The following is a 16,611-nucleotide window of genomic DNA, read 5'->3' on the forward strand; positions in this document are numbered from 1 at the left end:
TCAGAAAACATGTGATTCAACAAGATATTCAGATTTGACTCCCCTTCTTATGTCACACGCAGGCTCATTAGAATGAAATTGCTAAGAAGCTAAAGTCAATTGTTCGTTCCACTGCAACATTGGCGCCCAGCAGCAGAGTTAAGCTTCTGCCATTTTGGACTGAAAGCGACTACCTGACGCCAGTAAGACGTCCGCCTGCAATGTGCCGTACGAAAACTAAATGATTGGAAGTTATAAAATCCAGCACACAGATTTTGAAAGCAATCTCAAACTTTTTCATGTCAAGGATCCAGAATAGATGTCCAACAGACCACAGACCGTGGGTGTAGAAGAGGTTGTGTCCTGTGCTTTAGCCCTGCGTTTCAGTAAATAGCCTACAACTCCATTAAATCCTGTTGATGTCATGCTACTAGCACTACTAGCTACTGGCCGATAGCCGGTTGTCTGGGAACAGAGACGTTAATACATCCACTATAGTACAGGCTTACAGCATACATCCCATGGGTGTATTATAAGATAATAAAAGTGATGAATTACAGCCAATATATCCATTATTACAGCCGCATACAGCTAGCAGGAAGCTGGCAGAACCGGATATGTCATATGAGCGTGCAGGGCGGTGCAGTCCCGTGGGTCTGATGCACGTTTATTATGCCGGGGAAAATAACTCTGGATTCAGCTATTAGTTCATTTTACAACTTTTAAGACATAATTAATTAAATGAGGGATATTTAAGTGTCTCTTTTTACATTCATGGCTACGGACTCATTGGTGTTTTCAGTCCAAAATGGCGGCAGCGTTACTGCAGCGCCATCTAGCGGCTATTGTCAGAAAAGCACCGGGGTTTTGTCTATTTGCTTCTATACTCTTTCAGTGTGTTCCAATCCACGTACTTCTGGAAGTACACTTCAATGTGGTCTGTACTCACTTGAGTAGTGAGTGAATTTCAACGGGGTAGGGTCGTCTCAAATCGAATACTCTGCGGCGCCCTTACCGGAAATGACGATCGCAACATTTCACCGCAGCTTTGCTACCCGCCAAAATATCTTCTTCTTCTTCTTCAAGGTTTTACGGCAGCTGGCATCCTTTGTGTTGCACAGCTGCCTCCTTCAGGTTTTACTCGTCAACTACCCGCCAAAATATCTGCCTGCTTTGTTGATCAAGAATACACAGAAAATTAAAGCAAAGTGGAAATTACGTTTCCAACGTGGTCGCCTGCTTCTACGATGTGTCCTCCTGTTGGCTGAAAATGCACCGGTATGTTTACGTACTGTCTTGTTTTATTCTGTTATCTACGTAGCCCATAGACATCTATAAGCCACGTTGTTCAGCACCGCAAAAGCCCCTGCATCATCTGCCGCCATTTTCACATGTTTGAATAGTGGTCGTGGCCCTTCCGCTACGTAGCCAAGATGGCGACCATTGAGTGTGAAAAGTGTCCAGCGTTCCACACTCAACGATTTGACTGTTTTGAGTACAACATCCGGGTACTTCGAGTGCACTGTATTTTGCCATACTTCACTATGTGAACGCACTTATGCACTCAAAATGCACTCAAGTGTAAGTACGGAAGTACGCGGATTGGAACGCACTGTTTGACTACCTTTATAAAGGTGCACCGTTTCTTTCTGTCCAGCCAATCAGAGCAGACTGGGCTTTTTCAGGACGGGGTCTTAAAGAAACAGGCGCTAAAACGGAGAGTTTCAGACATACAGGTATATTCAGACAGACAGTATGAGAAATATAATGTGTTTTTTGAACATTAAAGCATGTAAACATGTTCTATTAGAAACTCAGAATACAAGTATGAACCTGGAAATGAGCATGATATGTCCCCTTTAATATGCTTGTGTACCTATAGCTGTTGCAGGTGATAGAACTGGGTGAATAATGTGATTCTTAGTGTGACATGAAAATCATAATCAACTGTTTATTTTTTAAAAACACTGCATATATATAAATATACAAAACATAAACATTTATCCATTCAATTTTGTACATTTCTGTTGAGTCTGTGCTCTAATCGGCTCAGTTTTATTTTGAAAAAACGGTGGCTTCCTGTGTTATTTACATACTTAATTAAAAGACGGAATTTCCAATTCACGTTCTAATTCATAACAGATTGTCTTTGTCTTCTTAAACCTCATGACTTGATTCCTCATCGGATTGTGCATCATCGCAGACGACAGTCACACAGACAATGTTTGTTAGCAGGATGAAGTCATGGTTGTTTTTGGTCTAGTTGTGATGAAAAGATAAAATGATGCCAGCTATATCCTTTAGTCACAAGCTGAAATTAGAAGCTGTGTTAAGCCTAAACCAAAAATCCCTTCCAGTTATTTCTGAGGTCAATCTGATCGCTTTCAATCTCTCGAATCACAGTTTGTCATCTCAAATGTATGTGATATCTGGATTCTGGCACAACAACAACAACAACACAGCAAGATGACATTTTAGATGTCTAACTTTAGCCCACTGCTAACTAGTGTTAGCCTCCAGTCTTTCCTTTGTTTTGCCTCCAGCCAACACCGTCATGTCATCAGACTCTATAAATCGATGTCCAGCCAATTTGAGAGGGAGGATGGGTTTGACCTTTCATTAAAGACGTATTGTTTCCTTTTACATAGTGAAACTGCAGAGAGAAAGAACACAAGCAGAGCAGGACGGATGCTGGACAGGACAGGAAATACTAAAGATGGTAAAGTGTGATAGAGACATGTTGAATGCTAATGTTAGAGAGCTAGCCACGCTTGCACCTGCTTGTGTTTGCAGCCCACACTGTTTCCTGTTTTGCTGTTAGCATGCAGGTAAATTTCGTCTTGCCAGTTCCGGTCTGACAGAGTCGGAAACCCCCCCGCCTGTGGTGCGCCATCAGCTCTTCGGTGTGGGCAGCAGGGGGCACTCCTGTATCTGAGCCTCATCCACCGACCCCTCCGGCAGATGAACCGTCATCGTGCAGGCACGAATCCCCCCCAGAGGCTCCAGCACGTTGAATACCCTGTCCCACACGTCCCGCTCTGGATCGTACCGCTGCACAATGTCCACCATGCACCTGCTGTTCCAGGAGTACCCTCCCACCACGTAGATCTGCCCGTCGAACACCGTCACGCCGACGTCGCTCTGGCCCCGCGACATCGGCGCCACCACTGTCCACTGGTCCGTCTCCGGGCTGTAGTGCTCGCAGCCCAGGACGTCGTCATAGTCGCTGCTGCCTCGGAAGTGATTCCCACCCATGACGTAGAGTCGGTCTCCCAAGGTGCACATGCAGTGCAGGCCGCGGAGCTCCATCATGTCGGCGCGGCGACTCCACGTGTCAGCGGCGGGGTCGTAACACCAGAGCTCCTTCTGGAACGTGTCACGGGTGATGCCACCTGCGTGACAAAAGAGAATACGATGGACACCACTGATGAAAGTAAGTAGAAAGAGACGACTTTGTTCTCACAGAGATGAGTGAATATGAGTCTGTGGCCAGAGATTTAAAAGGAACCAACACATTTCCTTTCACTCTCTAAAGACGATGCAAATGATGTATTTCCATAAATTGTGATTCTTTTGTACTTATATCTATCTATTAAAAAAGCTTGTTTCCACGCCGTCCTTGTGGTTTTGCCCATTCCTCCTACAAGGTCATGGTCAAGGTTGTTACTGTCGTTATTGGGCAGAGGAACAGGAATTTGCAGTAATCGGTGAAATTCTTTGATCACATTTCCTTTCTTACCACAATTTAAATAAGAAATTAAATACAAATTTACATTAAAAATAGAAAAATAGACATTCAAAGACGCAGAACATTTAAATATATGAAATATGCATGAAAAAAGCACACGTCATTGAGAGTAGATAAAAGGCTTTCTCTTCTGCAGACACAGTTTGAATGTTCTCTATATCATGAAATGATATCATACAGTAACATTTACAGTATTTTCTGATACTGAAGCTCCGTCAACATAATTGTAATAATTTATAGAAACCAAGAATGAAACCATAAAGACCCCAATAAAAGGAGACTCCCTGAAAGATACACTTTCTGCACAAGTAAACAAAATTTCTAACTCCTGAAGCCATCCCACATTTTTAAAGAAATGATGATGATACAGTTCAATCGCTCACTGTTGTGTCATTTTACCAGCATCAACAGAAAATACGGCATGTTAAGAAAGTGAAGATGTCATGGAAAAAGTGTTGAGTCAACTATACTTAAAATAGCTGATAAGTCTAAAATAATTTCCTTGGCTTAAAGGATCAGACAGTGTTTTAGTGTGTTTAACAAATTAATTACAAGTTTCTACAAGGCCTTTTGGTGTGTCATCTCTTAGTTTTTATGGGTTCACTTTTGGCACATTTGCTAATAACCGTTTTATTGCGTCTTTCAAGATCTTTAGGGGAAAAAAAACTCTCTCTTTTACCTGCCCCGTCGTGTTTTGGCTTTCAAGAGCACAACATAAATCCACCTTGTTGAATTTATCAGCATACAGCAGGCAAAATAACTGGTGCTCTTCAACTACCATAGCTCTGTTTTGCAGCCTTTTTGCAGTTTTCATGCGCTTTTAGCTCATTGTTTTGGTTATTCAGACAGTATTAAAACAAAAAGTAAGCAGCTGTTTCAGGAGTGTCTTAAACACCTGGATACCGGACTGACATTCAACAGGAGGCCAGAAACCGTTGATAGGAAAGCTCATGTAGAGCTGTTGTTTGTGTTAACATGTAGACAAAACACTGTGATAATGTTCACTGGTTTGTATTCTGAATCTTTCTCCTTCCACAGTCGCACAATATATTACGTGTACCTTCGTATAGACGTGCAAAAATGTACTTTTAAATCAATATTCCTGCAACTTTTAACATTTTAGCACTTAGTGCTTATATCTTCTGTTTATTTTATACTGAGTCTCGCCTCAGAAACTGTCCGGTGGACGTCACGTAAATACGGTACGTGTTTTTTATTCTGGTAATCACCACCAACACAATACAGCTTTAGAAAGTTGTGGGTTTTAAATTTGCTGCAAATACTAGGACCCACTTCAAACCACAGTGTTTCCTGCTTCTCAGTCTTCGAACATGTGAAACTCTCTGCTCTCAGCGAGAGTTTCCTGTCCAAGGTTGCTAAGAAATCTGTAACCTGAGATCAGCTGCTAAACAGGAAGTGGTTTCAAATTGACCAGCCACGCATGCTTTTTGTCAATAATTCAACTTGAAAAAAATGGAGCCTTGTGTCGCTGATAGACAATCCCTGCACGATTAAATGTTGTGGTGGACTAGACATGTTCATTTCTGCTGTAAAGTCGATCATTTTAACACGGGGGTCTTTGGGGATTGACTCGATTTGGAGCCTCAATTGGCTATTTGAGGAACTGCAGTTTTTAGCACTTCCACGTTGGCTTCATTTCTCAGCACCGGAGGTTGGCGCTTGCAAAGGGAGGCGATGCATGACTGTTAGACAGCTGTGAAAACCCCTGAGAGAGGAAGTTAGATGTTCGGGTGTACAAAGCATGTGTTGTTGTCAACACTGCAGACTGTGAGTGAAGGTTGCGTCCCCCCTATGAGCAGTTGATGTTAGGTTTCTTTTTAGCATGAAGGGGCGAGCTTTCTGTAACTCCAACCTTGATCTTTCCCTTTGACCACGTAGTTCTTACTAATCTAAAACAGACTTTAACCACAGAGGTAGCAGAACAGAAAATGGTTATATGAGTCATTTCTGAAACAGTCAGAGGGGTTGTTCAGTGACTGACTTCTTGTTTATGTATGAGGACGTTCATGATCCGTTTGAGTTTAAGTTTTGGGTCTGAAGCATTAACTCTCTGCTAGTGTGCTCTTTGAAAACATTTTGATTTGATCTCAGAGCTTATTGGCTCTTTATCATTGTATCATGAAAACAGAAGTAAACACAGGTGCGACAGTTTGAGCAGCTGTGTTGTTAACGTACCTGAGATGTACATGAGGTCTCCGTGAACTGTTCCAGCGTGTCCGTAGTGAGGCTCCACCATGTTGGTCACAAATTTCCACTCGTTTTTCTTCAGGTTGTAGCACTCCACCGTGTCTGATCAAAGAGACAGAGATGACGTTTTATTTAAGCAATTTATTTAAAGCTACTACAAGGAGCTTTAATTTTGTGTTGATTTTGGCGGTCCCTGTGGAGAAAAGCGGTAGTGTTTCCGAGCACCAGAGTCCCATTAGAAAACCTCTCATTGAACTGCAGCAGCAGGGTCTGACATTCTGACCTGCTCAGTCCTGGTTCTGGTTCTCCTGTGTCTCCCTTCCCTCCAGCCTGCTTAGCAATACGGCCTCCAGCAGCGTGGTGGTGGTTGGTCAGCGGCCCTACGCTTCAAGCTAGGACGCTCTACAGTAGGTACCCCTCTAGTGTCAGTTTTGGCCGTGTCAGAACTAGTGTCTTTTCAAAATAAACTTCTGTGTTCAAAGGAAATGTACAGTTTCCGCTCTTTACATGCATACAGTCTCTTTTTAAAATAAACTTCCAATGAGGGTTTACCTAGTTTTTAGTTTTACTTATGCAACAAAACAACTTAGTAAGGTTTCGGAAAAGATTATGATCTAAAATAAGTACGTTTGTTACGTAACTGCCGTTAGTTAAGTACGTAAGTTACGTAACAAAACTACGGTAAAATAAGTCAACGTTGACTTGGTTTCACACTTGGTTTGACCCACCCAACCTCCCCTCCATCCTGCCCATATGCAGCCTTTTTCACCCTTTTACGTCAGTTACTCTGACCGTCTAATAATTACATGTATGGGTTGACATTTGAAAGCCCGGTGCGTCCCATACAGACGTTAAAGGGTGCCTTGGTGCGTCCCTATCCGACGCCAAAGGCCTCTGACCAAGCGTTGGTATTTGACGAGTTGGGAGTGAGAATGGGTTGGCAGCTCCCCTCGGCTTTACGGAGCTTTATAGTGAGTTTCAGTTTATTGGTTATCTGTCCGGGCCACAACTATACTGTTCTGATTCACTCTCACGGCTCTCATGGCGTCGTTTTCAGCCAAAAAGCTGTAAAAAGCCACTGTACAAGTATACCCGCTCAAACAGCAAACAGCAGACAGACACAGTTAGAGACTAGCTGGTGAACATAGTGGAGCATTTAGCAGCTAAAGAGACAGATATTTCTTTCAGGAGGTGGTGGAGACCAAAAACAGAGCTAAAAGAGAGTGAATATTGGACTTACATCAGGTGGCCTCCAAATAAATGTCAGCCGACAGCAGTAGTAGAAGTACTGACAGAAGTAGTAGCAGTACTGACAGAAGTAGTAGCAGTACTGACAGCAGTAGTAGAACATGAATAAGCAGCAGCTCACCAATCTCTCCTGAGGCGTTCCGTCCTCCGACTGCATACAGTTTCCCCTTCAGAGCGCTCAGGTGGAAGAAGGTCCTCTTCTCGTTGAGTGAATCAATCTGAAGCCACTTGTCGAAGCGCGGGTCGTAGCGGTAGGCGCTGTCTATAGCCGTCTTACCCTTGGTGTCATAAGTGCTCTGGCCTGAGACGTCAACAAGAATCAGCGTTAGGAGGATGAATTAGAGTGAGAGAAAGCATGCATTTAAGCTTCTTATTTCTTAAAATTCGGTCATACTTTGAGTCTTGATGATGCATAATGTACCATGACTTCACCTCCAACTAACTCATAAAATAAAATCATGCAATTATTGGTCCACAGTTTCTATTAGCAAGAAAACTAGGGCTTGTGTTGAGTGACGTGAACATTTGACTACTTGAAGTGTTGGTGTTCTGACCTCCAACAATGAAGAGGAAGCCGCCTAGAAGAGCCACGCCATGCTGGTAACGCGGCACCTCCATGGGCTTCAGGGCCCTCCAGTGGCCGGTCTTTTCATCGTACAGCCTCAGCTCCCGGCTCACCACCAGCTGCTGTCGCATCACGCCGCCCAGCGCCAGGATGTGGGTGTCGTTCGAGCGTATTTGCGTGCGCTCGGTCTGCAGCGCCGGCTGCATGAAGGGCATCATCTGGTAGTTGCTGGCCTCCAGCAGGAGGTTCACGCAGGCCGTCTCTGAACGCATCATGGAGTCGCCTCCCTCCTCATCCTCCTGGGAGATCTGGATCAGCTCGCTGGGGCTCATCAGCGGGAAGCGAATGTGGCGCATCAAGGCGTAGACGGAGGAGCGGCGGCTGGGGGAGTCGTGGCTCAGCCATCCTTTGGCGATGTGGTAGAGCTCCATCTCAGAGAAACCCTTCAGGGAGTTGTTGGACAGAGCGTTGGCCATGCTGGTTTCAGTTAGCTGGAGGTAGCGGTCGCTCTCCACCAACGCTGAGAGGTTCTGGCTCACAAACTCACCTAATTTCATACAACAAAGAGGATCAACACTGATCATCATGAAGTTTATTTTAGTTTGATGAACCAAAATGATGCCTAATCTTTACTTTTCTTACTGTATGTTTTTTTTTATAAATAATGGACTGACTGGTTTCAGGGATTGCTGAGGATTTGAAGAGTTGAACAACTCCAACACAGAAGCTCTATGCTAATCACACCTTGCACCTGATCTACGTATTAATACAGTTGTAAAGGTGTGTGTGTGTAGGATTTGGCGACATCTAGTTAAGTCCTTTACACACCGGGGACGTAACGAATAAATGACTATGATGATAATGCAAATATTATATGGCTAGGGCTTTTATCTTGAAAGGTAAGAACAGAAGGAGTGGATCTGGTCTGTGCTGCCTTTTATCAAGGTTGAAAGGAGTAATAAAGTTTGCCTTCTCGGTTCAGACTACGGAGCCTCCGTGTTGTTGTTTCATAAATATAGACGCATCTCAAATCGTTCTGCACAACATGATTGGTTGATGACTTTATTCGCGGTGCGAAAGCTCAGAAAAATCAACCTCATTCTGAAAAATGTATGTCGCTTTTACGCTGTGTAATATTCGCGTTCTGTCTGAAAGTATTCGTGACAAAAACAGTTTTATTATTTATTTTATATATTGATGTGCAAATTAATTGCACAAAAAAAATGCCCTCGGTGTGAAAAGGCCTTTACAATACTAGGAGCAACGGAAGTCAGACGGCGTCTGGCGGTACCACGGTTTCACAAGTGCCACGGAGAACTACGGTGGCCTTTAGGTAACGTAAAAACGTGAAAGTCTCTCTCTAGAGCCAGTGTTTGGTTTGTCCGTTCTGGGCTACTGTAGAAACATGGAGGAGCAATGCGGAGGACTCCATGAAGAGGATATGTACGTAGATATGAAGGGCTCATTCAAAGCTAACGAAAACACAACAATTCTTAGTTTCAGGTGATTATACACTAATGAAAACATTGTTATGAATATTGTATTCCATTTCCTGCTAATAGATCCCCTGAAATGCTACACACTGGACCTTTAAGAAAGATTGTACTGTTGTTACTGTGCGCTTGGATCAGTTTCACGAACACTCACCTATATTGAGGTGAACGTCCTCCAGGAGCAGATCAGTGGCGATGCGCTCCACCTCCACACAATTATCAATAGTGATCTACATCCAAGACACAACACAGAGATGAATGTCTTTGCACTGCATTACTTCACTCATAAATATCTTTCATTCTCAGAGAGGGCATTAAAGGACATTGAAGCACTCGGAGGGATTAATGAGCTACAGTAGACCTCTAGCTGAAGATACATTTATGCAACATGGTGGATTCTCTCACCTCGCTGCTCAGAAGCTGATTACAGAAGCTCAGGACCGGCATGACCTGCAGGAAGTTTGCAGCCTCCAGCGTGTCCTGGAGATTACCCATGTCCAGGCTGACTTTGGATGTGTAAATGAAGTCAATAATGTTCTTTAAACCCGACTTAGTGACCCCATGCAGCTTGATCTCTCTCATCTCCTGCTCCCTCATGCCTCCTGAACAAGGACAAAGACACAAGGACGAGGTGAATCCATCGTTTCAGAAGATTTGTCTTGTGCAGGCATGAAGTGCACAGTCGGCAATATGCAAAGACAATGCTGACACAGTCAGACATTATACAGGGAGAGGATAATAAAAGGGTTAAGTAGTTAATTAGGTTGTCAAATATCTTCTGAGAAGTTGCAACTGAAAGGAAGTTTAATACAGAAGTGAGACAACTACTTCCTCTTTTCTTTTACTTTTTGTGGATGTTTATCTAAGAGTGAAATTATGAGTAGTGGCAGCCTGAAAACAATAAATATGTTGGCACTTTATATTTCCCTTTTATATGCACTTGTCATTGACTATATTTCACCGTGTTATGAACTCAAAAGCTTCCTACGTTTTCTGCTTTCAACCTGATAAAACCAGGACATCTCACCTGTGAACATGGCCTTGAAATAGTCGCTGGATGAAGCCATGACGACTCTGTGGACGGGGAAAGTGTCCTTGCTGTCTCCAGGAACCAAGACGACGTCACAGAGAGTCTCATCTGCACGAAAAGCATCAAAACCCTGCAGGAAAAAACAACACAGTAAAATCAGCAAATCACTATCATGATAATGTTAAGACATTTGATGGTGATTCGTGGCTTCTGCTAGATTCTTCTCTGCCTCTTTACTGTGTTAAAGGAAAACTTCACCCTCAAAATAACTTGAATTATTGAAGAAAAATTTATTTTTCTCTCATTCCTCCACAGTGAACGGAGAGTCAAACAGAGAAAAGTCTTTATGAATTGAAGTAAATGTGGGCCGTGTTTAATACACTTTGGACTTGTCCGGACTAAAACTTTTCTTCATTTTTTAATTCTCCGTTTCCTTCAAGAATTCAAGGTAACACTGGGGTGAGTAATTGATATACAAATGGTCATTTTGTGGGTGAAGTGTTCCTTTAATGGTGTTGGATTTGGTGGGTAATATGACATACAGTATGCACCAAACCAGAGGAGGATGCTTTCCTAACAGTGAAAAGGTAGAGGAGACAGCTGGTGAAAAAAAATATTTTGAAGATGTTTATCTCTATGGAGGACGGAAAATAATAATAATAAAAAAAATAAAAAAAATAATAAAAGCAGACAAGCCCCTCATTTGCATAATGAGGCAGAAAATACATAAAGAAATGTGAAAAAAGTATAAAGAAAAGAATAGAGAAATAAATAAGTTTGGGAAAATAAATAAGGGGTGAAATGCAAAGGGAAAATCATGCAGAAATAATAATAAAAAAAATACATATATACATAAATACATATTAATACATACATTTAAAAATAAATATAGAATAAATAAAATAGTAATGGAAACATTTTAAAATAGATAAACAAATAAATAAACAAATAAACAAATAAATATAAAATAAATAAAATACTAATGCAAATTAAATATAAATAAATGCATACATAAATAAATACATTTATAAAATGAATACAAATAAATCCATAATTAAATAAAAGGGAAAATTAAACACAAGAGTGAAAAAATAAGGTAATTTATACAAAGATAAATTAATAAAGAAGCAGAACAGAAATATCAATTTATGTCATATATTCTCAATTAGTTAATGACTATATTTATTTTTAATATTATTTTTGCTACATTTAATGACATATTTATTTATTTATTGAGTCATTTATTTATTTTTGTATTTTTTATTTTGTCAGGTTCCGTCCTCAATACCTTTTTTAGAGAAAGAAATTGACTATTTAGGGAAATAAATAGACGAAAGTCAAGTTAATTGTGGTTCCAAAATGATGAATTGATGTCAAAGCTTATAGGACCAGAATTGCATATTGATGTAGAGTATAATGTAGAGAAATAAGTTGTTAATAAGTGATAAATATGTACCTGCAACACAGCTACTCCATGCTCAGTGCTGCTGAACACCTTGGACAGCGGCCGAGGGGGAAGTTTGGGCTTCGTGGATTTGTCTGGACGTTTAGGTGGCATCTCAATGGGAGTGGGGATAGGAGCTGGAGCTGGAGGAGGAGCTGGAGGAGGAGCTGGAGCTGGAGGAGAAGGCCTGTCATCTATCAAACCCAAATAGAGAACAGATATTTGAGAGATGAGGAAAGTCGTGATGCTGTTGTTGCTGCAGGTGCATGGAACTGCTATCTAGTGCTTTCAAATAAACATAGTGGAGTAAAAAGTATTCCTTGAATAAATGTATAAAATAGAATTGTAGAGAGTCAGTGAGCACACAGACCTTGTTGAAGAGGTCTGTCAGGCGGAGCAGGAAGTCTCTCGGGCTGAGCTGGAGGTCTCGGGGGATCCCTGGACCTGCTGCTCAGACGGGAAAACCTGCGGCTCAGCCTCCCAGGACCGCTGTCTTCACCACTTCCTCTGCACACGAGGAGGAAGAGGAAGTGAGGAAGTGAGGATGCTTTACTCCGTCATTTTATATCTCCAACACTAGACTCTCTTTGCAGTGCAACCTAACTTTGTTCAGAGGATTATGATGTTGAGCCTGCGTCCATAACAGCTACATGGATTTATAATGCAAATCTATTATGTATGTAATACAAATGAGGGTGAAACTAGTACTAACAGTAAGCTTGTGTTTGTCTCTCAGCACTTCCTCTTAGGTTGCGTACCACTTCCTCTGTTTAACTTAGCAGACTCTGACTGCTCACATGGCCCAAAGCCCAACTCTAACCATCTCTAATGTGAAGCGTTTCATTAGTGGAGTTTCCTGACAGTAAGAAGGCCTGCAGCTCACACAAGTCCCTTTTCTGTTTAGTGTTGAGCGTCCTGTGATCTGAGAAGGAGGAACCAGTTGACCACTTCCCTTCTGAAAACTGTTTCCTGCCAAGCTACCCACATACAGTGAGTAAAGGTAAAAAATAAGGTATGAATACCGTGAGAAAGAAAACAAAATACAACTATCAAATGTACATTCTGTAAAATAAAGGCAAGAAAGTGTTTGTTTTAAAATTCAGAGAAAAAAACAGTAGATCATTTTTATTTTGATAGGAAACCACTGGAAAACAGGTAAATCTTTCTAAATATTTTTCTTTAAGGTTTAAAGTTTAAGCAGTTATTCATTTCTTTAATATACATTTGTATATATTTTTGTGAATATTTTATTTTACTTTTTATTTTTTTAAATAAATGTTTGCTTTTTTTAATTATTATTCTATAAGTATGCAGAAATCTAAATGCTTAAATATTTAGATGAAGATATTTTTTTTAATTCAGGTTAAATGTTGCTATACAATTTAAAGTTGAATTAGTTATTAATTGCTTTATTTTATATTTTTATATGTATTTTAAATATTTTATTTTACTTGTGTCATATATAAATTTGTTTTAATAAATGTTTTATTTTTTCATTTTATTTTTAAAAATTATTATTCTATAAGTATGCAGGGAATGAAAATGCTTAAATATTTAGGTGAAGATATATATTTTTTTTAATTCAGGGGGAAATAGGTAGATCATTTTCTTTAATCGGTTATTAATTGCTTTATTATATATTTTTATAAAATGTTATTTATATTTAATTTGACTTATCTTTTTTTTATATTTCTTGTTTACATTTTTTTTAATTTTATTATATAAGTTTGCAGGACTCCAAATGCTTAAATATTTATGTAAAGATATTTTTAAATATTTAAATAATATAATATTTAATAAACCCATCATTGTCTTATTTGTAATTCATGTTGATTGTTGTGAAGCCAAAGACAATTTCCCACATTGTGGACAATACAATTTCTAACTAAGTAACATTAAACATAATGTACAGTAGTAGGGATCAAAACGGATGCTGTAAAATGATTGTATCCAACACTTTTATCTTCTGTGATGTTGTTTAACCTGTCGTCAAGACTCATCTCCAGTGAGTAATAAATCCCTTAAATAAAATGTATAATTAAATATTATAAAAGGATGTTGAAATTTTGCAAAAAAAATTGCAATATCAAGAGCAGAAATGTTGAAACACTAAAGCCCCCAAAAAGCACCTTACCCCATTTGATTGTCCTCTTGTGGTTGAAGACGCTGGTTGTTACGCTGGTGAGACTTCCTGTGTGAAGACAAAAAAAAGCTTCAGTAGGCAGAAATTGATTTTATGAGCAAAACAGGATTGCTTCATAGTAGAGAGTGTCATGTTTTGACTAAAAAAGAAGACATTAACAGGAAAAGTTAATTCATGCTAATGCAAAAACATCACTTCTTCTGTAAGATGACTCTTCGTTTAGTGTTTCACGTGGCCATGCTTGTTGGAAGACGGTGTCAGACCTATCTCTGCCAAACAGCATTTCCCTCTCATGTTTGCCAAATATTGTGGACAGTGACAACTCATTTTCTACATCCTCTCGTGTGTCTATTAAAGATAAAATCAGCCACGTCAGAGGATGTGTGGTTGTTTTTTTTATAATGTTTCATATATTGTAACGTTCAGCTGCAGCAACGTTTGCATCTGTCACTCACTCGTACCTGACGTGTACTATCCGGTAGCTCATGTTGTATTTATATGAGTGCTAAAAACATTCTTGACACATGTTTAATGTTAATAAAACCAGTATGTAATCTGTATTACACAGCTTCACCTATCTATAATACACTTCTTTATGCTCCATAACCTGTTAAAGCCCTAGTCCTTTCTCTCGCAAAAAACACCTAAAATGACCAAAATGAATCAGGACTAGCTCTTCAACCATAAGGTGTATATGCATATATATGGTCTCTATTGAAAGTTAAGAAGCCAAGGAATATGAATAAATTGTAAGTAAACTAAACTATATTAACATGGAGATTACAATGGAGATGCAATAAAGGCAAAAAAATAAGATTTTCATCTTCACCGAGTATAAAATCCAAATTTCAAAGGCAATATCACCAATAAAACCAAGATCCCACAGACAATAATGCAACTGAATGTCTTCTCCTATGCTTTACACTACAACTGTAATTATCAATTTAATGAAAATACACTAAAATACGACATTTATGATACAGTTTATGAAGATGTACTCAGGCGCTTTCCATGTTTCGGCCATGTTTACATACTTACTGGGAGTTTTACTTAAAAAAAAATATTTATTTAACATATAATTATGTAACAAATAACATAAATATCTGAAAAACATTGAAATAGTGACAAACACAATGAAATTATCTTGGGGTTGGCAGTTGGTGCCGCATCACCCTGTCGGGGTTTATTTCACAACAACGACCGGCTCGCTGTACATTATCCCTTACTTATTGCTGCTTTTCACATATTTTTAGGTATACATCTTCTTTCACCTACTTTGTCGGTACATATTAGTTTATTTTACCTTATCTTTGTTCAGCTTTGTTGTCGTTGTTTTTAGCTGTGGGTCTATTTCTATCTTCCTGTAAATCATTCTGTGTGTTAGTAACATTGAGAAGCAACTTAAAACCAGATTCCTTGTGTGTGCACACATTAGGGCCGTCCTCGACCAAAGAAATTCTTAGTCGACTAACGGTGCCTTCAAATGAACACGGGAAGTCGTGTTCACGATATGCTTGGCGTTAAAGTCGTGAGAACACCGCTGCTAAGCAACGGCAATATTAACATTACTGTCGGCGTCTAGAAGCCACAGAGGTTAACAATTGAGCAAGCTAGCAAGTGGGTAATATAATGCAGGAAATGCAAAGACATAATGACTATCAACATTTTCCTCAGACATATTATAAAGTTACAAACAATATACGACTAAAATTACAATATTTTAACTTTTTATGCACCGAAAAATGAACTTCCAAAGCCTCCGCCATTTCTGACAACGTCAACAAACACGTCACAACTCGTAAACTCAGAGCTTTCGGAAAGTTTCCACTTATGAGGTCGTGAATGCCACAAGAGGGGGGCGTTCATATGGACTCATCTCGTGAACACGGTAAACACGACCCCATTTGAAGGCAGCATAACACTCAACACACAAAAGCACCACTTTAAATCTGGTGTTCACTAGAGATGAGCTAACAAGTTTCTTAGGAAATAAGTCATTCACCATGAAAAATGCACAAAAAATGACTAATCAACCAAAGATATCGTAGTTGACTAAGACCAAAATGACCGATTAGTCCACTAATCGACTAAGAGGGAGCCCTAGTTGACCAATAACGCAGATTCTGACTCAACTGACGTGTAGTAACGAAGAGACGCAGTAGCTCAGTGTCACAAATACTTAAAAAACAGAATTAAAGTGAAATGAAATGCGTCCCCGCAGCCGAAATGCACCTTCCTGTACAGCTGTGCAGAATGAAGTCGTGATAGTTTCGTGTACTGTGATGGCTGGAGCGCCTCACATCACATCATTGAGCCGTTTCTAAACCAACTGGTTGGTTGGTGACCTACCTTGAAGAAATCCTCCTCAGAAGACTGGACCCGAGGCCTCCCTCCAGCCTGCTCGTCTAACCAGCCAGAACTCCGAGAGGAACGCTGAGCAGAGAGAGCGTCTGCTGCACGGTGCCAGCTAGTTGAAGCTTGTTGAAGCGTCTGGGTGAGCATCAACGTCTGTTCGCCTTAAAAAACCCTCAGACCTCAAGTCACTTCCTGTGCTACTTCTCTTTTTCGCTGTCGGCGTCTTCTTGCATCTCCCCACCCCGGTGTGACACACTTCACTGATACTGTCAGTGAAATAACCAGCAACAAGTTTTACAAGCTGTTTTTTAAGGTTTCGAGTTGAGCATATACTGTAGACCTTTTCAGTGCCAGTCTGTTGCCGTGGCAACGGCTGTGGTCCAAGTTTACTTCCTGTC

General features: G+C 40.3%; 1 protein-coding gene across 1 annotated transcript; it reads right to left on the minus strand.

The window, feature by feature from the left end:
• Positions 1 to 1,910: 1,910 nt before the first annotated feature.
• si:rp71-68n21.9 (kelch-like protein 9) lies at positions 1,911 to 16,456 on the minus strand. The gene is made up of 11 exons (XM_037790607.1): positions 16,208 to 16,456; positions 13,850 to 13,906; positions 12,086 to 12,222; positions 11,728 to 11,909; positions 10,269 to 10,401; positions 9,647 to 9,843; positions 9,396 to 9,471; positions 7,738 to 8,295; positions 7,305 to 7,484; positions 5,924 to 6,037; positions 1,911 to 3,371 (listed from the first exon to the last, which is right to left on the minus strand). Exons 2-11 carry the CDS (start codon positions 13,852 to 13,854, stop codon positions 2,872 to 2,874), a joined length of 2,082 nt encoding a protein of 693 aa, XP_037646535.1. The 5' UTR covers positions 13,855 to 13,906; positions 16,208 to 16,456; the 3' UTR covers positions 1,911 to 2,871.
• Positions 16,457 to 16,611: the final 155 nt, after the last annotated feature.

This window comes from Sebastes umbrosus, chromosome 13 (assembly GCF_015220745.1).
Source record: "Sebastes umbrosus isolate fSebUmb1 chromosome 13, fSebUmb1.pri, whole genome shotgun sequence".
NCBI classification, from domain to species: domain Eukaryota; kingdom Metazoa; phylum Chordata; class Actinopteri; order Perciformes; family Sebastidae; genus Sebastes; species Sebastes umbrosus.